The sequence below is a fragment of the Mesoplodon bidens genome, assembly GCF_964165515.1.
Source record: "Mesoplodon bidens genome assembly, chromosome: 12".
NCBI lineage: Eukaryota > Metazoa > Chordata > Mammalia > Artiodactyla > Ziphiidae > Mesoplodon > Mesoplodon bidens.
Genome location: NC_138168.1, coordinates 12,441,320 through 12,466,129, shown reverse-complemented (window position 1 = coordinate 12,466,129; position 24,810 = coordinate 12,441,320). Strand labels below are relative to the sequence as shown.

The 24,810-nt window shown below is 37.1% G+C and overlaps 1 protein-coding gene across 47 annotated transcripts in view; it reads left to right on the top strand.

Moving 5' to 3' along the window:
- The window catches only part of LOC308626456 (regulating synaptic membrane exocytosis protein 1-like), a gene marked incomplete at both ends in the record, with an annotated part of 216,998 nt that overhangs the window by 58,180 nt on the left and 134,008 nt on the right, over nt 1–24,810 (top strand). For 13 of the 47 annotated variants that reach the window (XM_081251496.1, XM_081251527.1, XM_081251505.1 and 10 more), the window contains 9 exons: nt 1,282–1,394; nt 3,221–3,351; nt 3,936–4,107; nt 4,232–4,385; nt 5,508–5,579; nt 10,027–10,183; nt 10,912–11,037; nt 12,654–12,716; nt 17,766–17,855. In XM_081251496.1, coding sequence (XP_081107622.1) covers nt 1,282–1,394; nt 3,221–3,351; nt 3,936–4,107; nt 4,232–4,385; nt 5,508–5,579; nt 10,027–10,183; nt 10,912–11,037; nt 12,654–12,716; nt 17,766–17,855 — 1,078 coding nt within the window. Of the gene's footprint in view, nt 1–1,281; nt 1,395–3,220; nt 3,352–3,935; nt 4,108–4,231; nt 4,386–5,507; nt 5,580–10,026; nt 10,184–10,911; nt 11,038–12,653; nt 12,717–16,543; nt 16,622–17,218; nt 17,312–17,765; nt 17,856–24,810 lie in introns of all 47 variants that reach the window. The other 34 variants (XM_081251528.1, XM_081251509.1, XM_081251506.1 and 31 more) reach the window with 10 other exon arrangements.

The following is a 24,810-nucleotide window of genomic DNA, read 5'->3' as shown; positions in this document are numbered from 1 at the left end:
CTTGGGCTTGCTTATCAAATGTTATTATGTAATCCAGCTTATAAGAATAGAAAATACAAGGTGATTTAAGGGGAAAACAAGTGATGGTTATAAGAAGGTAGAAAATATATGGATGGGATAAGCAAGGAAGTGGAGATTAGGTTAGTAAATCAAATGCATAGCATCATATTCTGCATACCTGTTAGACATGAGCCCAGATTTGGTTTTGAGTTTTCTAATATAAAGAGTGAAATGAAACCAATTGCATAATTTATAGTGTTGATGTTATTTAAAAAGAAAAAAACTGGTATATTAGAAACATACTGACTATTAGAAGCAACAGTGTCATTGTACTGAGACCCAAGAAGAAAATTATCCTAAGAATACTTCATGAAAAAGACATAGTAACAAAGAATTTTATAGCACTGTTTCGTCTAGTTAAAAGTCTTCAGAAGGTACAGAATGACTCTGATTTAATTTAAATGTAAGTTGCATGTATGGAAAAAATGTGGATGACATACGCTTGGGAAATGGTCCATAAATGGTCAATAAAGCTGAGTTTTGAATAGCTGTAGGTTCAAGGTTATACTTGCTGGAGTAATAGCATTCTACAGACGTCCATATTGCTGGTTGTGAACACTTTATCAGTGACCCGAGAAGAGAGGACTTTCATTTAAAACGGGGGAGAAGAGCCTCACTGAGGGGCTGAGTGGGGAGCCAGCCTCCCTCCTCCACGCATGAATCACTAGACGGCATCCTGAGACAGGAGATTGGTCTGTAAGATCAAAATCAAAAGAGATGTAAATCGTATTTTAAAACAGTGATGAATTCTATCTAGGCTTAGACACAGCTCATAAATTATATGATATGTGCATTCATTTTAATGTCAGTGAGGACAGTTCATAATAGATGATCCTAAGATAATTAACACAACGGGTACCATCTTTCTTATCACTGATAGCATGAAACCTTTAACTGTATGCGAGGCTGTACAAGAGCATACACAGGCCAATACCCTCTAGAAACGCAGAAAGTCAATACTTACAGAGTGGAGCAAATAAATACAGTATTTGATTATATCACTTTAAATACCTTTAAAATAGACAATTAACCAAAGAAAGCACGATGATAACTTTCTAGGACTATCCCATTGAAAGTAGGTCCTACTCTTATGGATGCCATTGAATTATGGTTTTATACCAGTAACAGATGCATTTAGCATTTCATGAAAAATATGTATTCTCCACACATAGGTTACAAATATGTTACTAAAAAGTACTTGATTCTTTTTTCTCATTTTAGGTTCTAGTTCCTTTGAATCTCAGAAGATGGAAAGGCCTTCCATTTCTGTAATTTCTCCAACAAGCCCTGGAGCTCTCAAAGATGCGCCACAAGTCTTACCAGGACAACTTTCTGTATGTGTCTTTGGTACATGTTGGAGACCATTAGTATAAGCTCCCTGTTCTGAGTCTGTCTTTAAAATGTGTGGCTTTCTTTGAAGGCTGTGATACAGTCAGAGTCATTTAACAGCATAATCTACTTCATCCATTTTCACTAATTTATTATTAGATTGTTCTTTTACTCATATATCTGGAAATATTGATTGAATGCCTACAGTGTGCCAGATATTCTGAACAGTAAGTGATAAATGATAACATAAAATAATAAAGTATCAGTAGTTGGTTAGATGTAATAAACCTAGAGAGTCATGTTCTGTTCACTTAACAACCTCATGAGGCTGGATCTTGAGAAACTTAAATTTAAGATATTTTTTTAACTTCTTAAGACATTTGATGAAACTCTTCATTGCTGATACTAGTGTGAAAAAGCTACAGTTTTCTTCACGGTTGTTTTATATGTGATCTGGGAAAAGCTGGAGTAAAGAAAACATGGCTAATTATTAGGAAAAGCTACATTTCTTCAGATTATGGCAGAATACAGGACATTTGTATTAATAACTAAAAGAAAATCTTGCTTCACAGTGTTCTATAAATAGTTGATCATTTGCTACTTTGGTAATGTGTGAATTTGTATAGTCTGCTTTTGCTGCTCTTCTCTTAGTTTTAATTAAACAAAGAAGATAACTGTAAGTTTGCTATGATTTTTGAAACCCTTCCTGGTTTTAGCTTCTGTTTTTAGTAGGTTAAAGATCTCTGTCTAGTCCCTGTGCTATTTTACCTGCCCTGCCGTCTTTTTTATTTCAGTGTGTGTGGGAATCTCTCATACACTCCACCTATTTCAGGTTTATGAAAAACGCACCTCTGGTATTAATTAGGAACAGAGGTGTGGACTGATACAGATCCGGGTTTGAATTCTTAGCCTACCCCTTACCACTCCCATGTTAAATTAGCTTCTTTTGTTCTAATGACTCTTAAATGTGTTCTGATCTATACCTATTAAACAACTCATGATCATAGTTCTTATTTAACCATAAGCCCCAAACTAACTTCTAAATTAAAAAAAAAATTAAAGTTAACATTGTCCCCTGCCAGCACAAATACTGCACTGACTGCAGTAGGAGTTTGCAGGTAATATTTCAGTGTGGCATTTTCCTGGATTTTGTTATTGAGGCATCTTGTATCTTAGGAGAAATACCATTTGACCTTCGCTTGGTTTAAAGGCATTTATGCATTGTACATTCCTTTGTTCCTTTCCCCTTCTCTCATGAAAATTTATCTGTAATAGGTTAATTATAAAAATTAAAGAAGAAAAATATACCAGAAAATAGCAGTATCTGGTGTACAGAGGCATACAGTAAATGCGTTTCCTGATGTCTTCCAAGTTACTTGCATATATTTTTCCCAACATCAAACATTTTATATCAACTACAGTTGGCACTGCAGAATGCATTTAGTCATGCTATAATCATTATTAAGATATGTATAATCACCAAACACTTGCATTTAGCATTTAAAAACAAGGAAAATTATTTCAATATCCCCCCTTCCCTTAGTCTTTTCTAAAAATTTTATCATTAGTTTTATTCCATCGCATGATATAAGACACTATAAATCAACACTGCAGGCCTGCCTCTGGTAAGTCACACTTAAAATGCGTGAAAAGTCAAGTTCTAAAGTGGTTATGCTTTCAAGTTGGTATTCTTTGCAGAAATAATATCTAAAATTCAGTTGTATTTTGCAATTTGAAATTTCCTTTTTCAAAAATAATTTTAGTATTTTTTGTGAAATTATAATACCTCATGATTTTTACAAATGCTAATTTCTTTCTCCATTGCTCTTAGGTGAAGCTGTGGTATGACAAAGTGGGCCACCAGCTGATTGTAAATGTTCTGCAAGCAACAGATCTACCCCCAAGAGTAGATGGGCGTCCCAGGAATCCCTATGTAAAAATGTATTTTCTTCCAGATAGAAGGTATGGAATAATTTTAGAAAAAGTACGCAAAAATCTTTGCTAATTAGAAAAAAGTAGAATTTCCTCTCTTGGGATACAGTTTCATATGTTTTGAAGCTTTGTCGAGGTAGAATTGACATACCAAAAATTCCACATATTTTATATATATATATATATTTTGATGAATTTGCACATATGCATACACCTGTGATATAGCTTTAAAATGTAATAGATACTTCTCTATGAGGGAATAAACTATATTATCCCTAAAAAAATTCCCTCAAGCCTTGTGTTTCTTTAAAATAACCTGCCAATTTTAAAATTGTCCATTACCTTGTTTCCACATCTATTAGTCTTTGACAGCCACATCATTTAGAATGTACCTTTGTGTATGCGTTTCTATAATTTCTATAATCATAACTACTGCCTACATTGTAGTTAAAGCTAGAATCTTATTAAACTCGATAGTCTTTTCAGTCTTGTATATTAAAAGTTATGAATTAAAGAGAGTAAACATCCCAAGAGCAGCACTGCATGTAACTACAGTAGGTGGCAGTATATACTTGTGTTTGCTTTTTCACTGACAAAACATACTTATTTTTCAGTGATAAAAGTAAAAGGCGAACCAAAACAGTAAAGAAAGTACTAGAACCAAAATGGAACCAGACTTTTGTGTATTCACATGTGCATCGTAGAGATTTTAGAGAACGGATGTTGGAAATAACCGTGTGGGACCAGCCCAGGGTGCAAGAAGAGGAGAGTGAATTCCTTGGAGAGGTGAGGGGTGTCGTGAAGATCCGGGTCAGGCACCTCACGAGACTTCTGTGATGTGCATTATTATGGCTGCTTTTATTATATTTGGGGAACGGCGCTTGATCTAACCCGAGAGCTGCCCTTTCAGATCCTCATAGAGTTGGAGACGGCGCTTCTAGATGATGAGCCACATTGGTATAAACTTCAGACTCACGATGAATCCTCACTACCTCTGCCTCAGCCATCACCTTTCATGCCACGGCGACACATCCATGGGGAGAGCACCAGCAAAAAGCTGCAAAGTACGTTAAGGCTCTTTTCAGTTACCGGAAGTAATTGTGTCGTTATGATCGAAGCTGAGATGAACAATCCAGGTGTTTTTTCAAATGTGCATTAGAGATCGAAATATTGAAAAATCAGTTATCTATATAAAGAGACTTGGCAAAACCATTTTCTGCATTTTCCCAATGAAAGTAATATATACAATATAGTGGAGTAATTCCACAGCTGAATGCTTAAAAATTCTCAAATATAATTCTTTGCCCAGTCCTGATGGAGTTGTTCATTGGTTGACTGATGGGGTAATTTTTGTCATTATTGGTGGGTTGCTACATAGAACATCTTAATAACAGTATAATTCCTGGATATTTTTAGTATTATTATTTGTAAGAAACAATTTTTCAAAAGCATTGTAAAGTTTGTTTGCTGTTGTTCATCTGGTGATTGGGGAAAGCATATTTTTTTCTGTACTTATTAATTTTTGAATTAATGACAAAATCTCTTATTGAACAGATGAAATTTAGAAGGCTCATTTTGGTAATCTGGAACCAAATTGTTTTCCTCATATAATTAAATACTTCTCTGATCAATCATTTCCTCAAAATTAATGTTTCATGCAGTATGATGGCTAATTTTGAGGGCTAAACATAAATATTTTATAAAGGGCCCTGATGCCCTTTCAATAATATGAACTCAGTAGAGTTCCTGCCAAGAAAGTTCTCTGTGAACCTTTCCACTCAACCTCATCCTCCCTGAACTGCAGAGGAGGGCGCATAATTGGGTAGAAGACAGTATACACTGTGCTATAGACCTTAATTAAAAATAATTTGAAGAGTCAAAATACTCTTCTATGAAGTCCCCTTCCTTCTATGTGTCTTCAGGGATTATAAGGATGCTGAGAGTATGTTATCCTTGGATAACAAATATTTTTTTAAACATCAGCTCTGCATTAACTTTGTAGTATATATATGTATAACTGAATCACTTTGCTGTACACCTGAGACATCGTAAATCAACTCTACTTCACCGAAAGTGAAAGTATTTAGTAATAATGTAATTAGCTTTAAAATAAAATGTGACCATGTCCTCCACATTTCCTGACCCGAGTGGACACAGAGGTATCTGTTTGCCTTCCTGTCGTGCAGGGTCCCAGCGAATCAGTGACAGTGACATATCAGACTATGAGGTTGATGATGCCATTGGAGTGGTCCCTCCAGGTGCGTGGGGGAACGTGGCTGGCTTCACTGTGCTTCCGTGCTTGCTTTCCTGCCAGTTTCCAGACTTCCTTGGGTCCCATATTGGAGATTTAGAGCACGGAGAAGTCTGGATTATACTATTCCATGGTGACTTGTCTTCCAAATTATTAAGAAAGTTTGAGGTGGACTAGTAAATACTCATTAACGTCCCCACTTAAATTGGTCAGGGTCGCCCTTAGAAGCTAATGAAGTTCAAATCATCATTTCACGATGCTCTGAGCAGAAGTGAAAATATGACTTTTGTAAGGATAGAGTTAATTTTTAATAAAAATTCCATTCTCCTGTGTTTATACTCTATGTCTATGACTTTGCTTCCTCCGTTTCTGAAAATAATGTAGCCTTCCATGGAATATACTGAGACAGGTGCATGGCAGGGTTTAAAATTGCATGTGGCATGGCTTAGCTTTTAACGCTTTTGTGAAATGCTCAGCACTGATTATACCTAGAATGTGTCTGTATGTTTTAAAATAAGGAAATGCTTTAGAAAGATTCAATATTCGTTTGAAGTCAATGTCTTGTTGTCATTGTATAAATTAGTAAAATCTTTGTGACACTGTGCAGTTCAAATCCATGTTTCTCATCTGAGTCTAGTCAGAAAGTGAGTCAAACCAAGTAGTGAAGACGTATTTTCTTGGCACTAATCCTGTTCCCTTTATTTACTAATGAAGAGTAGGGAGATATTCAAATCAGAAGACATTAAAGAGAAAATCTTGGGGTATATAAATATGAGTTCTTAAAGACATTTCTTTGGGACAGTATTGACAGATGTTCCCTTAATTTACATAATTTCTCAGGTGGGGATGCACTTAATTTGAGGGCAATGATTTTGGTAAAGTCAATAGACATTACGAAGACTAGTGACCGAGGTTGCGATTTAGAGAGATACATACGACTTCATTAAAACTGGGAGAAAATTATGGAGAGTTCCCTAAAATTAGGCTTCATCTGCTCCATGAAACTCAGAGAAAATATTGTCTTTGATCACTGTATGAAAGTAGCAGGTATCTTAAAAACAATAAATCTGGTTCTGTGCATATCTGTGTACTTAGATATTACTCCTTGATATCAGACCATCAGGGAGAGTTTGAAATAATAGTGGGCAATTGTGGATAACTGTTCATGTTTTGCTTTCTGAGTTTGTTGATTTATAAAAGGATCAGAATAATTAGGCACACTCTACCCAGAAACTTTCACACAGACTTTAATAGAATATTGTCTTTATGGAATTAAAAGGGGGAAGGTAGTTGTCCATGGTACCCGTTGGCATATTTACATAGAATTCAGATGATTCCTCGTAGGAAAGGGGTCTTGTCAACAAACCTTTCTAACAAGAATCTTGGCTGTTAATTCGTCTTAATGTTGTCACTTCTAACTCATCTAAATAGAATTTACTTCTGTGGGTGGTTCTCACAGGCTATTCACCTAAAATTTCACATTTTTATGATGAGGCCGTATAGCGAATGAATGAATGAATGAATGAATGGCTAATTCAACAAATACGTACAAAAACGATGAGTTTCTTCTTTTCCCTGAGAGACCACATGGGTAACAGCCAAAATGGGAAGTATAGGACCAACTGCAGTGGTTTAGTGTTTGCAACCACCAAAGAACACTGAATTCTAGATATATCTATAATCCATCCTGATATAAACATATGATTATATATGTTTATATCAGGGATTATCCTTTTGCCATAGAGAAGCAGTGTCTGAATTGTCATTTCAAATGATATCCATTTTTATTTAGCATTTAGAATGTAACGAGGCAAACTTTTAATAGAATATAACTAATAAATTACATAAGCCAATCAGTAATATTTTATGTTCCAGAGATTTCTTCATAAATTAATAAAGGAAATAATGGAATTTACTTATATTTTAGGGGTGCTCTTCAGTGATTCAAAATGTATATATGGTAGCTTCTAAAGATATATATGTGTGGCAAATACAGTATAGCAAGGCACACAGTAATAAACAATACATTTTAAATGAAGAGGAAAGATAGTAAAATAAGGGCACGAAGCTAAAATAAAGTGAGGGGATAAGCTAATAAACAAGTGTGTTGATACATTGCCAGATATTCTAAGAGGCTGATTACAGATTTCCTTGTGTCCAGTATAGAGAGAAATTTGTTCACGCGTGGATGCCAGGTAGTTCTACATGTGTTTAACACACTCAGTGAAGCTTCTGGTTACGTTTGCTGAAGAAGCTGGAAAGTGTCATTTAGATGTTCTACCGCAGCTGGGCCTTGAACTTCCTAATACCTGGCTTCTCTAGGACCACAGGGTTCTATGTTCTCGTTTGATGTATTACCACCTTTAAGCAGTTGAGACCTCCAGAGCTACATCTTACTACCTTTGTAGCTATCATAGCCTTATTGTTACTTAGAATAAGTAATTTCAGCTGCTTAAGAAGAATAAAAATAACCACACATGGAATGCCCTCATCTGAGGCCAGGCATCTGGCAACCTCAACTTTCAGACCATCACTGCAAGTTCAGAAAATGAAAAAAAACAACAAAAACAACCCAATAACTTTGAACTAACTGAAACATTGAAATGAGCATAAAATAGCAGTTCCTTCTTACCTTTTTTCTGAAGGCAGAGTGCATGTTGTCAACAGTAGACTAAACATAGTATAAAAAATGAATTATTATAAAAAGCAGGGAAAGGTCTATGAATGCATATTAGGATAGGATAAAAAACATTAATCTCTATGTAAATACAAAGAATCCAAGAAAAAAATTAATTATAACCTTTTACAGAAGATGCCTAAAGTCTCTAAAAGTTACTTCAGAATAATTAATTATTCCAAATCTAAAAGTTCCATTTATATACCTTGACTATTCATTGAAATCTTGAAATAGTGCTCCCAATTCCATACTGACCTTCCATAATTATAATATAATTGATACCAAATGTTTTCAAATGATACCAATTGGTAATTTAAAATGTTTTAAGTAATTCAGACTTTGGATTAATTATCTTTAAAACAGCCACCATTATTTTTTAATATTGAACTATGAAATAAATTCACTACATGTAAATTTAGTTGGTATCGTTCTAGACTTAATATTACAATTTGTATGTCTGAACAACAAGGAAACTTTCTACATGAAATTCAAAATAGTACCTGAATTGCTCTTATTTTTGTCATAAAATGAAATTATAAATTATACCACTTATGTTTATATTATTTAGTCCTTTACCGATGTTTTTAGAGAGTAACAAAATGGCTGAGCTTCTTTGGTGTCAACATTGTCAAATTGGCCTTTATGTAATGTTTAGAGACCTTCCGTATATTCCAAGCTTAGTCAAAAGATTATACAATCACAACAAATAAACTGCTGGGGAATTTAGTCTGCCTTTAATAATAATGTTACATGGCATATTTTAAAAATAATGTGAGAGTTGTCAAGTAAATAAATGAGCAGCAGTTCAAGCTACCTTGTTAGACTTAATGTTTTCATTAATGATTGTGTACATTTCATGTAGTTGTAAATATCATTATTTTTCCTTTGGCCACAGAATTTTTTATTTTCCTTCCAATAATAGCAACAATAACCTTGTGAAAACATGTAATTAAACTGTTACTATGGTTTGCTGTTTTATCTTAACTAAATCAGAGGTCATAGAAACCTTTTGGTTTCAAGGGAGAATGACTTTTAGAATTTACTTTTAATTTTAAGTAACTGTATTAAAAAATTAATTATGTTAGGTTACTAACACATTTGTGGAATAGTTTCAGATGTCTGGGGTAGATTTGATAATTGTTTCTTTCGGAGGGTTGATTTGTTCTGCATTATTGCCATAGTCAGCTCCATCCATACCCTATTTTCATTTGAAAATTGCAGTATTATCTGTGGTCCTCAAAATTCACAATCAGTATTTGTTATAGTGAAGACCTGCTGCTCTTCTTTGTCAATTAAAATTGGTACGGTAGCATCTTTATTTTCTTATTAGCGAAGCCATCTGATATCCAACTAACATAACTTATCCTTTGGCAGAAAAATTCCAATAACATTCGAAAAGACACTAAATTTCTAAGCATTGACCTGTATATGAGTAACAGTTCACTGTCAAGTGCTTGATTTGTGTTGCTAAAAAAATCACTCACTCATTCCGTAAACTAGTATCCCAACTCATCCTGATGTCTTAGGCATCAGCTGTCATGTTTGTCATCAGTATCTCCATGGTAACCTTTGAGCCAAACTGTACCCGGTCCTCATGCATGTGTATGTTACACTCTGTACCTATACTTAGTAGTTTTGACGATAAGGCTGGTAATACTGACTGCATGGCATTTATCTTCATAGGTCAATGGCCGCTTTCCATATCATTTGATGTCTCCATATTGGCACTGACACTATAGAAGAATACTGACTCTTTCTTTGTGTATACTCTTGCCAGTAGGTTATAGGTCTAGTGCTAGAGAAAGCAAACCTTCAACATTAACTGTGCCAGAGCAGCAGAGAACAACGCATCACCGCTCACGGTCAGTGTCTCCGCATCGTGGTGATGACCAGGGGAGGCCGCGTTCCCGTTTACCAAATGTGCCATTACAGAGGTAGGCTTCGAGAAGAGCTTAGCATCCTTTACGGTACTCTTTATTATAATACAGTGCAAACTGCCACAAGACTCTAACAGAAATGAAATAATGGTTTGGTCAATCAAGTTTTTTTTTTCAGAATCCTTGGTAGGCAAAATGCCTTTTGCTTTATTACCCAGCCTATGCAGCATTCTGTTCTCTAATCTCAGGTGATCTCCCAGGGAGTGGAAGAAGTCAATGTTGCCAGCACAGTTTTTGAATAACTGTCTTGTATTCTGTTTGCTAGTTAAATTTCTCCTGTTGGGGGAAATTGTATGGTAATAAATAAGACCTGTGCAGAGAAGTGGCACAAATGATAAGGTTGAGGTGGAATGCATTTTTAAGAAATTTGGGATTGTCTCTTTGAAGCACTTTAAATGTTTGGAAAAGCATATAAAATGGAAGTTATATTGTGATGTATTTCATCTCACCCTGAAATACACTTCTGAAATTTTCACTAAGTATGCAGATGAAAATTGTGGTCCTTTTTTGGTGGAAGTAAACAAAGGAGGTTGGAGAAATACAGCACAGGCAAAGCCATGGTAGAGAATAAATACCTTTAAAACATGTACTTGGTGATGAGGCCAGCACTTTTCAAGCCGTGTCAGTTATTTGCCAGTTACCGTCCATTCTTTCCTGTTAGTCTGTCAGCCTGTTTGGGGAAGGTGGTACATTGTGATGCATCTAAATTTTTGCAATCATTTCAGGAGTTTAGATGAAATTCATCCAACAAGAAGGTCACGTTCTCCAACCAGACACCACGATGTGTCCTGCAGCCCAGTTGGTCACAGACCCGGAGATATAGACAGTCAGTGTCTATCAGAACAAGACAGGTATTCGTCCACATTATGATCTCAACACTGTATGTCTTCTTTGCTCTGTTTTCGTCTATGATAGGTATCTTGGCATAGTACAAAAGACAGGAAAAGTATTTCATCATTCAAAACTGAACTTCTCCCAAGGAATGACTCTTAAGATATTCTAATAGAAATGCAACTCTGGGAAATATTTGACTAATATTATATTGTCATAAAAGGTGCATTTAAAAAAGAAATCAGAATTTATGTTTAGCCAGTTTTAAATGTACAGTTTGTTGTTGACTTAGATACTAACCTAAATTATAGAAGGGAGTCTACATAAGCAATTTTCAAATATTTTAGTTTTTGTGGGCTGCAGTCTTTGGGATATTATTTATGTAATTATAAAATTATGTTTTTTCTGCAATAAAAAGTTTTTGGGTACAGGCCATCTGAAAGACAGTTACTATTGCAGAGTTTCTGTGAAAACTTTAGCAGTCATATTTTTTAGTACACCTACTTCTCATAAAACGTAGCTACCTAAAATGTCTATAAAGTTCAAAATATTGAAATGGATTCTTTCTTCTGTGGATGTGTACTTAGGCTTAATTCTGCATTTGTTTGATGTTATGACTCCATGGTTCTACATGCCCGCAGACTTTCTCCTCAGACCAATGCCCTTCCTGTAAGGTGGGCCTGACCACAAGCTCAGGATCTGTTTTGGGTTGTTAGAATCCCCAGCTGGTTGAATCGTGTCTTCTGGCTTTTTGAAGTGTAGAAACTTTTAGGGAAGAGTAGGGAATGAGGTTGGTACACAATGATTGATTTTTGCTGTGTAGTCAAGGACACAGAGCTCAAGGAGAGCCTCTTAGCTCCCTAACTGTCACCCTGCTGGAGCCATGACCTTCAGGAGATGAGGTTGTGGTACTTACTGGGACAGAACATTGCTTGGAGGAGGGGGTCCCCGCTGCTCAGGTGGAGTGGAGTCAGGTGAGGGTCCCTTTGTTGACATTCACTGGGGCCGCCATGAATTTAGGTGAGGAGGGGGAAAAAGAAGGACTTCTGGACCAGGGCATTCAATAGAGTGAAATTAATTTGAGTGTAGAAGAAGTATCAGTTTTAAGATAAAACATTCCTAATCAAGTATGTTCTTAGCTGGTAAAGGAGAAACAGAATAAGTGATGTTGCATTTTACAGGCTGTAAGAGCCAAGAAAACTGTCATGCTTTGAGTTGCTAAAAAGAAATTTAAAAATTTAGGGTTCCCATTAGTATCAGAAAAGCCAGATGTATAGGGCTTTTAAAAGTTGTTAAAATACCTAAGTGTCTAGAATTGGAAACAGATTTCTATGTCTTATTTGAGGAAGGTTCAGTTTAGTTTGCTTTTGCCTTGATACTCTGTGAAATCGCTTTGAAATACAATAGCAAATCAGCAACAGCTAGGACTTCAACCGTAATGTTTGTACTTTATTGTTGAAAATTTAAAAAGTACTGTCATGTATATTTTTGTTTAACCTCTCAAGCAAATATGCTAGTGTAGACAATCTGGTTTCTTCCCTTTTCGTGTTGTCATCGGCATACCATTGGCATAACCCATGTCATTTAATGCCTCATAACTTATCTGTTTCACTCACCACCCATCCTGTCTGTGCAGTGAGCTTCTCATGCTTCCCAGAGCAAAACGAGGACGAAGTGCAGAATGCCTACACACCACCAGGTAAATACAGGAATTTGGTGACGGTAACTGTGTGTGATGACTCTTTCCATTCTACTCTGCTTCCGTCTCCCCCTTAGCGGTATTATTACGAATACGTGAAATTAATTTCCCCAGTGTTCAAAACTGGTTTTGTTTTATATGGAGGTTGTGGAAAAGGTTCCAAATATATTTGAATTCTGATCCAGGCAGACTGCTTTTCTATCAAAATATTTGAAATCCAGAGGCTGCTGAGCCTCTGTGGAACTGTTTACACATTTCCAAAACCGAGGAACCGATTTCTGCAATTAAAATTCTATAACCTCGCTGTGAGCCCCACCACACACACACACACACACACGCACCCATCTAGGCACAAGAGGTCTGATCTGCTGTGCATGGCAGTGTTACTGTTTCCGTGATTATAAGTTCACTTTGTTTTAGCCTTTTTTTATTTTTATGCTTTGATTCTACTGTTGTTTTCCTTCTGTTTGCTTTTAATAAGATCTTTACCACTTCATTTTTAAGAGCTGAGCTTCAGTTTCCTTCTTGATAAAGAGTGCGGATATATGACCTGTTAACTTCTAAGCCCTCCCTTCCTTCATACCCTCACCAGGTCAGAAATGCTACACTACCAACTTTCCCATAGAGACACGTAACAGTATAAAGCCTCCTTAAAGATGAGAAGAAGAAGGGATACGTTATTGTCGTCTAAATTGGAGCTGAGAACCTAGCACTTTATTTTCATCTCATTACATCTTGGATCTCATATCCCAAATAAGTCCTTTTACAGATTACTCAAAGAATATAGTCTGTGCGTATTTATCCTCAATGTGAAGTTAATGGAAGGTACAGAAGTAATAACTAGGTGAGACAAAGGAACCAACACACAGATAAACTCTTTCAAATATTATGGCCAATAAAGAGTAAATAGGAGAGAGGAGGAACGAGCTGTACCCGGAAAACCTGTGACGCAAACACAAATGCAGCTTTATTGTGTCTGTGGACCTGGGCTTCCGCTCAGGAATGGAACATGATCTCCCGAATGAGAACTAACTTTTTACACGTATTAAACTCTCCTAGTCATAATTACTGCCCTGTGTGTGGTGCCACAGGGAAAAATGAGAGATGTTAGTTCTGTTTGCAAACTGGAGAAATAATGTAAAATCCTAACTATTGTAAAAATCAGATCAATTCCTTATAATTCGAAAGCCTCCAGCCTTACTTTGGTTGTCCTGACAAATAGTTTAATAGGAATGATTTCTTTACAGATTCAGAAAATTTCCTCATAGTCCTGTTGGGCTGACAACTATAAAACACAAACAGAACAAAGCTTTCATATTTATTAGGCACCTGGTGTGTGCCTGGCCCCCAACCTGTGGGTATTTTTAACACATTGGCACCAATAAGCTAAACAGAATCACTAAATATATTGTTTTTCTTTCCATTACATCCCACTTTCAAAGGTAAAATAACAGGATAGGCACAATAGAATAAGCTAGTAGTTTCATCATTTTGTAAAATCTTATCTTCAGAATACAACCTATCATATTCACTTACGACTTTTAAGAATAAAACCTGTGGATTAGGCTTCCCTGGTGGCGCAGTGGTTGGGAGTCCACCTGCCGATGCAGGGGACGCGGGTTTGTGCCCCGGTCCGGGAAGATCCCACATGCCGCGGAGCGGCTGGGCCCGTGAGCCATGGCTGCTGAGCCTGCATGTCCGGAGCCTGTGCTCCTCAACGGGAGAGGCCACAGCAGTGAGAGGCCCGCGTACAGCACAAAAAAAAAAAAAAAAAAAAAAAAAACCTGTGGATTTACTACTTTCCAGTAAACAAGGAAAATAACATTCATTGAGTACCAAGCACAGTGGTGATTATTTAATGAATTTTATCTCAATGTCCTGAAAATAGTTGTATCATATGAACATTATTATCCTCATTTCACAGATGAGGAAAGATGCTAAGAAAGTTTTATTTGACATGTAACAGAGCAAGGATTCAAAATCAGGTCTATTTGAAGTTTTCCACTGAACTAGTTTTTCCAAAAATGTGTTCCGAGGAGTTGGTTCCGCATGAAGTTCAGACAGTTTGAGAGTTTGTGAGTCAAACATATTTTGGAAACTTTGCAAATTAAAGCTACTCCCTGGAGATTTTATACGCACAGCATATCAAAGTCACATACTACAGAAATCTGTCTCATATTGTTTAATTCATCCCCCCCATTGTTATCATTATCAAATGCTTTTTCCATAAAACCTTTCCTGAGACAGTCATGTTGTACAGAAAATGCTGTGGCCTCCTTACTGTGTCCTAGACCCTATGTACCTGTTATTTCACTTAATCCTCACAGCATCCCTGTTAAAGATTGTTATTTCCTCCATGATATAGATGTAGAAAAAGGCTTGATGAGTTGAATCATCCAGGATCACAGCCAGTACATGGCAAAGCCAATGTGGACCTTCAAACTAAAAACTGTGGCCACTTTTCATTCTATTTTCATTCTCTGCTGACCCCTGTTAGACTGTACCCCCCCAAAAAAATTCACTTTTGAACCAATTGCTTAGAAAGGTTGTATAGCAACTTGTTACTAAAGACAGTTGCCTAAGGTTTAGGAGTTGAAAAGAAGATTCTGTCTGTGAAGCAGGCTGAATCCTTTGCTTCAGTAAAAGTGTCCTCAATCTGTGCTCGAAAGTGATACTTTAATACATTTTAAACCACAGCTTTAAAAGATTTCCTGAATCAACCATTAGTATAAACATGAATAAACCCATGGGGGTGTTTGATATTTAGTATGTCCTCAGCAAATGTTTTTTCTATTTCTCATTTTATCATACTTTAATTAAAGTAAGCCAAAATGGACAATAGATTTTCATTATTGACAGTTAAATTTTGTAGAAACATTATTAAATTACCAAAACATTCATTGACAGGACCAAGTTTACCCTTGGTGATATAGACAGTCCAGAAGTCCTTATAGGTTTTAAAGGAATTCAGATGATGTTGGGCCTTGTTTCTGCCAAATCAGAATTCATATTCTGGTTGCAGCTGATACCCATCCCACCCAATTTCTGGTGATAAATGTTACCTGCTGTTGGGTTTGTATCCAGAAGTTGACAAATGGAAAGGACTTGCCCACTGCAGCCACCTCTTTTTTTTTTTTTTTGCGATACACGGGCCTCTCACTGTTGTGGCCTCTCCTGTTGTGGAGCACAGGCTCCGGACATGCAGGCTCAGTGGCCATGGCTCATGGGCCCAGCCGCTCCGTGGCATGTGGGATCTTCCCGGACTGGGGCACAAACCTGTGTCCCCTGCATGGGCAGGCGGACTCTCAACCACTGTGCCACCAGGGAAGCCCTGCAGTCACCTCTTGATCTTCCTTCCTTTACTGCCTTCAGTACTGTGACCAGCCTTGTCCCTGAAATGCTGGTCAGCATTTTGCTTGTTATTAGACTATTAGCTTTTAGTCATATTAATTCCCAAATTTCATAAATTATTTGATTAGTACTATTAGCTATGAGTTATTTCCATAGAAGCAGGTATAATATTAAACAGGGATTAAATAGTAAGTTTCATGTTGGTTCCTTCATAGAGTGTAGTCCTCAAATCTTTTTCAAATTAAGGCTTTTAAACTATAATTTAAGTCTTCATCTTAATTATGAAGACATGTCTATGATTCCATATTTAACAGTTCTTTTCCTGCCTTCAAGTAATTATTGTGGTTTTTCTGAGAAAAATAAAAGATCCATCTGTGTTTGTAGCTTTCTAGGTCTCCTACTTTTTTCATATCCTGATAAAATTCGCTTCATATATATTTTTCTGTTTCCTGCGTGTCTGCGTTCCCATGTTCCAGACATCTTGTTAGGCACTATAAAACATTACCGCCCAAGATGCCCTTGTTAGAGAACTGTTCTCGCTGGAATATTTACAGGTAAGAGTCATAACAGTGAGTCTCAGTTATAAACTAATCCCTAACCCCTCACCAACTAAAAATAGCAAATTTACTTTCTAATAAAGCATTAGCATCTCCTCTTAAAATTAATTATATACAGAGAAAACTCATGATATCTAAAAATAGCTTTTAGGGGGAAAGGGGGGAGGGATAAATTGGGAGATTGAGATTGACACACACACTCTACTACATATAAAATAGGTAGCTAATAAGAATCTCCTGTATAGCACAGGGAACTCTGCTCATTACTTTTTAATTATATGGGAATAGAATCTAAAAAAGAGTGGCCATATGCATATGTATAACTGATTCATTTTGCTGTACAGCAGAAACTAACACAACAGTGTAAATCAACTATAGTCCAATAAAAACTAATTTAAAATATAATAAAAAATAAAACTAGCTTTAATTATAAAACCTATGCTAGAATATTTCTCTAAATGAAATCTACTTACTCAAATATCAGATTTCTAGTCGTTGTCTTCTTTGTCATTTATTTGTTGTTTTACTTGTTGATTTCAATTATGAGAATTGATTTTATATTATTTTATTTTTGGATGATTTTACTCTGTGGAGCTCAATTCTGCCTGCACATACTAAAACCAAAGCCCTTCACCATGAATGCTTTCACTCGAGAGCACTGAGGTTTACTGATGAGATTCTGGTTAGGTAAGGACGTTTGGACGTCATACCGTCCACCTCCCCTGTCTAGTGTTTGAACCAAAATAGCTGAGTTGTAAAATTTTCCTCCTCTGCTGTCCTTCATTTTGTTTTGGTGTGGCATCTGTCCTTGGTAATGAAGTGTTAGGCATTTTGTTTCAGTGCTTTCTGTATCCAGTTTTTTCATAAGTAGGTGTGACTTAGCCTCATTTTTTTTCAGTCTGAGACCCTTTTAAAAAAATTATGCAAAGCAATTCAAGCATAATCTTTGTTTAGTGTCATTTTCTAAACAAAACTGTGCACGGCCATCCTGTCAGCACTCACACCCTTATGAACCGACTCGCAGTGATTCTGCACTTTGTGTAAAGGGGACAGGACTCGATGCTTTCCTCTCTAACTGGTCTTCCTCTCTCTGTTTTCTCTGTCTTTCTCCTCCACCCTGGATGCAATGCACTGGCACTAGTGACCTGCAGCCCTCCCTTGACAGGGCGAGGAGTGCTAGTACCAACTGCTTGAGACCAGATGCTAGCTTGCATTCACCAGAACGAGAAAGGTATAAAGACTTTCTTAATTTCCTGTCATTTTGTACAGTCATTCTTTTCCCCTATCACTTTGTTTTGTGTCATTGAGTCTCACAGCTTAGTCATCCACATTCACTTGCTGACTGTCTGCATTTCCCCTCCCTTCCGTACACGCCTGTGTAGAGATGTGTGTATGTGGCGGAGCCAGAAGGAGCCCATACACATATTTCCGTGAATGCTGTTGCAAATGGCGTGACGTGATTTGTAACTGCTTCTCGCTGCTGCTTTTCCCCTTTTGTTGCTGTTCAGTGGTTTTCTTTACACCTACTCAGGGAGCCTTCAGTACGCTGATATGGTTGTGAGGGGCAGTGAGTTATCTGAAGGGGAAGATCACTTTCCTAGTACTTCCACTGATAAATAGTATTTATAGGTTCAACTACAATCTTCCATAAACGCAAAGCAAGAATCTTATTTAGATAGAATACTTCCCTTGTGCATCTATATTCATTTTTTTAAAATCAACTTGCTCTTTGATATAGATCGTTTTGCCTTAAATTATATTTCAACAAAAAATAGTATGTTTATCATAGATTTCCTGATGCCTTACAAAAATAAAGGCACATTATAGGCACACATACGAAATTTTGCTTAACACTTTAAATTGATTAATAAATAAATCTGACGTTAATTCAACGATCATGTACTACGCTGTCTCCTAATTGTGAGCCAGCTAATTTTTCCATTGTGGTGGAACTTTCTGTTCCAGTAAACTTGGTTATAATTGATAGTCTTGGTTATAAATGTTATCTCTTTTCAATTAGAAGTCATTCACCAGAAATTTGCATACTACCTCTTCACAAATCCTGAAGAAAAATGTTTAGTTGTGTTAATGTAACCCACTTTTCCTCTTCTTCAGAGGCTGCTTAAAGCTTTCCTTTAGTGATCTTTCTAGTCTGATTCTACTCATTTATTTATGAGATGCTTATTTCTGGAATTTAATGATTGGTACAGGTAGACATGTTCATTTTTTAGTGTCTTCATAAGATTCTACTAAAAAAATCTACTTTTTAATTTTGTATTCTTTTGTATTTGCAAAATTTGTAATAGAAAACAATGGAATCTAACTTTTTGTATTTCTCTACATTTGTAGAAGAAATTTTAGTTGAAATGGGGTCTTCTTTAGTTGAATGGGCTCTTCTAAAATCACAATTGAAATTGTTTCATTATTCTCATTTGTTGTATATTACCTCCCCAAAATATATACAAGAGTAGCAAGAAAAAATATTTTTTTATTTTTTTACTTGTTATTATTTCCTTATATGTTTCTGGTTAGTGTTAAAACAAGGGTAGAATGAAGTCAGTGGAATCTTCTGACTACAGCAATACCCTAACATCTTAAATGTCATCTATATTGGTTCTGTCTAATAGAAATACAGTTTGAGCCACATGCATAATTTTAAATTTTCTGCTTGCCATATTAAAATATGAAATTAACTTTAATAATTTAGTATATATCTGAAATATTATCATTTTAACATATAATCAATTAAAATCTGTTAGTAAGATATTTTGCATTCCTTTTTTCACAGTGCTCCTTGGCCACTTGTGGCTACTACATTGGACAGTACAGTTTTATTCTGTTGCTGAAGCCTGTTGAGCACGTGTTTTCTTGTTGCTCTGAAGCCAGAGAATTCACAGATCCATGTATTGGTGAATTTCATCTCTGATAATACCCTTAGAACAGGCCAACCTGTAGACAAATAATCTGACCACGATTCTTTTACAGGTCATAGTGAAGTCTGAGTGCACTCTCTTATGATACGTACTTTTGATAGAAGAAGAGAAACCTACATTCTCTCTATCTATTGAATAAAAAATAAATTTCCCCTTGAAAAAAAATGAAAGGGGACTGGAATTGGTATTACTAATGTTCTTTAACTTATTGGGGTCAATTTGTTGTCAAGAAGAAAATAAAGTGAGATGAGTTCTCATCAGGAAATTTACAGATGCTATAGGTGTGTCTTGGTGTGGAGGATGCCGTCCTTCTGTGCACAGACCTCTGAGCAGCTTCGAGACAGGACAGAGCAGGACCAGAAGTGGGGGCTTTGTGCTCTTTGGAAGATGCACCTGTAAGTCCCCAGACAGGACGTGAGGAGAGTAGGAACTGGGGAAGCTTTGAGGGTTTTCCAGGTTACTTAGTTCTTGTGACTGACCAGAGAGCTGATCAATGCCTGACATATACATAGTAGATAAGATATTATAGAAAAGTTGTTAAAGACATAACTTCATATTCTTGAGATGGTGACATATCAGTATTTCCACAGCCTTGTAACCTATCGAGGTCAAACAATTTGCTGATTCTAAACCATCTTGATGAACATTTGTATGCTGTTATACCTACTTAATGCCCTTTTCTGGAGTATCTTCACTAACTCTGAAAGCAAAGGAAGTTCTGTGTTAGTACAAAGGATGAAATTGTTAAAGCAGACTCAGTACCCCACACCACACTTCACTGATGATTCCAAGATAAAGGAGCACCAGGCACAGTTAGCATGTTCTTTTCCCGAAGGATCCCAAAACCATCAGGCCGACCTTTTCTCCTTTATGAGGATGGTTTGGCCCAGGTTAACAGGTGAATTTTGAGACAGGCACATGGAAACTGTTTGCAAAGGAAGTAATTTCTGTGTTTGAGCATCTCCATTATATAATATATTCTGCTGATTACACAACTAGCAAAAATACGTAGGGGTTACCCCATTGCCCCATCCAGTCATGACCCATAAGTCAGGAAATGTGGGGTTCATTTACAGTGAGAGATCTAGAAAGGCTAGTTGTACCCTGCTGAAGACGTTGAATATATAAGGACTCTCTTTTATCTTTTCTCTAGCAAATACCACTGCCTGCTTACAAGGAGGTCTGGTCAAAGTCACTGTACTTTCCTTCATCTGTGTCAAGGTCAGCTTGAGGTCATCGGTTCCCCCTTGGTCCCTGATTCGGAAGGAGTGAGTTACAGGCCTGCTGTTAACCTTTCCTTTCCCGGGTTTTACAACAAAATGTTGCTTACGTGTTCAGAAACACCGATTTCTAGAGCCACTGGAGAATGATTCCTTTCCTCGGATGTTTTATCTTCTTCCTTGACCTTTTCCAGAAATCTAAACTCTCCTTTCTTCAGCATCCTCTACAAATTCCCTAACACCTCTGTGCTAAGGCAGTCTCCTTTACAGGCTGCTTTACCTCCCTGTCTCCCCCTCAGCTTTCCTCTTTTGCCCCACCCATCCCTTCCCTGAAATTATATGTCTATCAATCAAAAGTTTCCACACTGGGACGTCCCTGGTCTCTCAGTGGTTAAGAATCTGCCTGCCAATGCAGGGGACACGGGTTTGAGCCCTGGTCCAGGAAGATCTCACATGCCGCGGAGCAACTAAGCCCGTGAGCCACAACTACTGAGCCCTTGAACCACAACTAAAGAGCCCGTGTGCCTAGAGCCCGTGCTCCGCAACAAGAGAAGCCACCGCAATGAGAAGCCCATGCGCTGCAATGGAGAGTAGCCCCCGCTCAACACAACTAGAGAAAGCCCGTGCGCAGCAACAAAGACCTAACACAGCTGAAAATAAATAAATAAACTTTTTAAAAAAGTTTCCACACTAATACCTATGGAGACAACACGCCACTGTAACTGGTCATGCCAGACCCTCCCCTGCAAACCAGGCCTACATTTCTCAGTGGTTGGTAGACCCTGTGTGCATCAAAAGTCTACATCAAATGCACTGTCTCCCTCACGTCCTCTGCCAGCAAAATGCTTTCTCTTCCGAAATGTCCCTCTACTTTGGCAGCTTTGACATATAACCATCCACATAATCTGGAAATACTTCTGCTCTTTCGTCTCATTTGATGAGACAAGAAGTCCTATCGGTTCTCCTTCGAGAATCTCCAAGACAGATCCCCCCCCACCTTCATTATACTATAGCCCATCCCCACTTCCGGTGCCATTCCAGCCCTGTTAATTTCTCATAAGCTCTATTAATCATTCTGTTCCTTTTTGTCTCAAGCCTTTTTCCCATTAAAATTGAAATGCCCTTTTTCCTTTGTTGTCTGCCTAAAACTTCTCCTCATTCTTCAAAACAGGAGGTCAAATAACCGTGTCATCTCTAAAACTTCTCTTAACCTCTCCCGCACATGCTTGCCTTTCCTTGCCAGGCAGAATTATTAACTCTCTTTTCTGGGCCCGTGTAATATTACATACATTCTATTTCACTTAGTCACGCTTGTTTCTTCCACTAGATTGTGCTCCTGGAGGTCAGGGATCATATTTCGCCTTGCCATCTCTTGCGATAGCATTATTTTTTTTTACTTAGTAAATGTTCCATCTGGGGCTTTGGGGGAACTTAAAAAACACCCCTTATTTTCTGCTCCCAAATCTGTGTCCAGTTGTGAACTAGACCCAAGAACTGCAAGGTGGGCGATCTAATTATCACCATAAATACAGTGAACAAGTTCAGAAGCTAGACTTCAGGTTGTAAGCTGGCTGGTGACTCACCAAGGGGCTGCCACATTTTCTGAACCACGAGAGGCTTCTGCCTTCTGAAGGCTGCTGTGCAGGTTTATTTGCTGTGGTGTCTGCTGTTTGCAGGAAGACTGATTAGGAAGGAGGAATCCAGAAAAGGCTAAGTCATCAGTGCCTGTTTCTTTAACACAAAGTCCCCCTCCTCCCTCCTTGGGGTGGAGAGAGGCCCAAAGTAGGACTTGAAGGAATTTCCCTCCACGTGGAAACACGAGGCCTAAGAGAAAGGAGGTTCCTACCTAAAACTTAACTGTAACTTGAATTGAAATAAATAAACTTTATTCCAAAGTGTAAACACCTATATTAATTTTCACTTAAAATAGGATTGGGGAAAATGTTTCAAAGGACTAAATGAATAATGGGAATAGACAATAAAAATATGTACTGTATAATCAGATCTCTAGTCTGTTCAGGTTTGGTGTCTAATATGACAGAACTTCACAGATATGTTTTATGTGTGCTATTTAGGGAATGAATGGTTTACATTTCCATATAATCTCTCTTTTAGATAGTTAAGCTGCTTAGCCGTGCTCTGCCAGGACATATGCACCACTGAAAGATGTGTAAATATGCAAGCATACATACGAATGACACATTTAAACACACGCACTTTTGTTGTAAGGTAAATCCTTGCTGGGGGAAGAGCCCCAACGTAAGAACTACTCCATTGCTTGCTGAGGAGTCCTTATATCTCCGCGGTGGGTCCCCTTACTGCTGTTGATTTCTTAGTTAAGTTTCTTATTATTTCTTACCAGTATTACCCCCAAACCTCAAACCTTATCCTCTATTATCTACTTAAATATTTGCAAATATTTATCCATTACTTATCCTGTTCTGGGTGTAGTTGATGTAACTGCCCAAACAAAGCAAAACAAGACACTGTAGCCCCTTATTTGAGGAGGCCCCAGCCTGTTCCTTCAGTTCCACAGCCACCAGAGTGACCCTTGCCCTCCTGTTCTGAGCACAGAGAAAAGGATGGGCTGCCAACAAATAGATGTTCCTGAATTAATGAGTTTAGAATACCTGAGATTAAAGCACTAACAATGCAACTAAGGTAACCTGCAGGCAAGACAGTTGGGAAGAAAAATCAAGAAGGGGCTGTTTTAGTTCCGTTTCATGAGTAATGACTTCAGTGTAGCCTGCCATGTTTGCTTCTAGCATGAAAATGGATGTGGAAGGTGTGTGTTTTGCTCAATAATAAGGGAATAAAGATTCTAATTTTGGTCCTTCTGTGTGATAGGAGAAACAGAGAAGTTGGACACATTTTAAAAACATATAAAACGTTAGTATGTTTCAAGCTCACAAATCATGATATTAAAACTTATGTCTGTTCTTTGGACAAAAATTGGGTATAATTTGATCCTACTCATCATATCCAAGATATGAGGGTAAAGCAAACATTTATGTTATTGGGACTACATATCAGCCTATTTAGAAGGACTTTGAGTGCACAGGTATATATGTATGATGCTAAATATTTCTAAAAGTTTACCTTTTAATAGCTTGCATTCACAATGCCTTGTTTCTAAATGTACACCCTCTCTTTCATGGTTTTCACTGCATATTTCATAATTATAGCATTTTTCTTTACTTTTCGTGTTTAAATAAACACAAGGACTGGAATTTTGCCTCAGGAAGCAAGGTTATTCATAATCTTGTCAAGTGAATATTACTTATTCCTTCAAAAATGTTTAAAGAAAAACATATTGACTCTGTATTTCTAAAGAACACCTTAAGTTTTCTCATGACTGAGTACAATTTCATGTGGAAAACACTAGCTATAATTGTTTTCAACTATTTTAGAAATGTTTTTCTTTATTGTGTCTGCAGAACAAAAGCCAGTAAAGTGCAAAGATACATTTTCAAGCATTCCGATTGGATTGACCAACTATATAATCATTTAAAATAATTCAATAATTTGAAATGAATGCAAATTTGTTTTTAATTTCACAAACACATAACACATTCCAGAGGACATGCCACACAGTTTTCTCTTCTGCCCAAATTCTGCTTTCAAGTATCTTTATTTGCTTCACGGCTTCCTCAGAGTCCTTCTTCAATCCATCCAAGGCTGAGTGATGACAAAGAGGCTTCCCAGGGGCTTTCAGAGAAGAGCACCTGCTGACTAAAGGTATCCTGGTCACATGTTGATAGCCCTCTGCTGCTTTTGTCCAGATTGTCTAATAAATCCACGAAACCAAGTTAACGGCAAAAAAAAGATGGCTCTTAAAAAATGTTACGACTGGTCTTCTTTGGATTATTATAAAATTGTATAGTTAGACGAGTCTTAAACCCCATTCAGTGATCCCTTGTTGCATATGAAGCCAATACGCAGAGAAATGATCCCGCTTAAAATGTTCATATGGAATATATTAAAATTTCCAAATTTGGGCCGTCCAGTCCCTTACTGCTTCTTTTCAGTATTT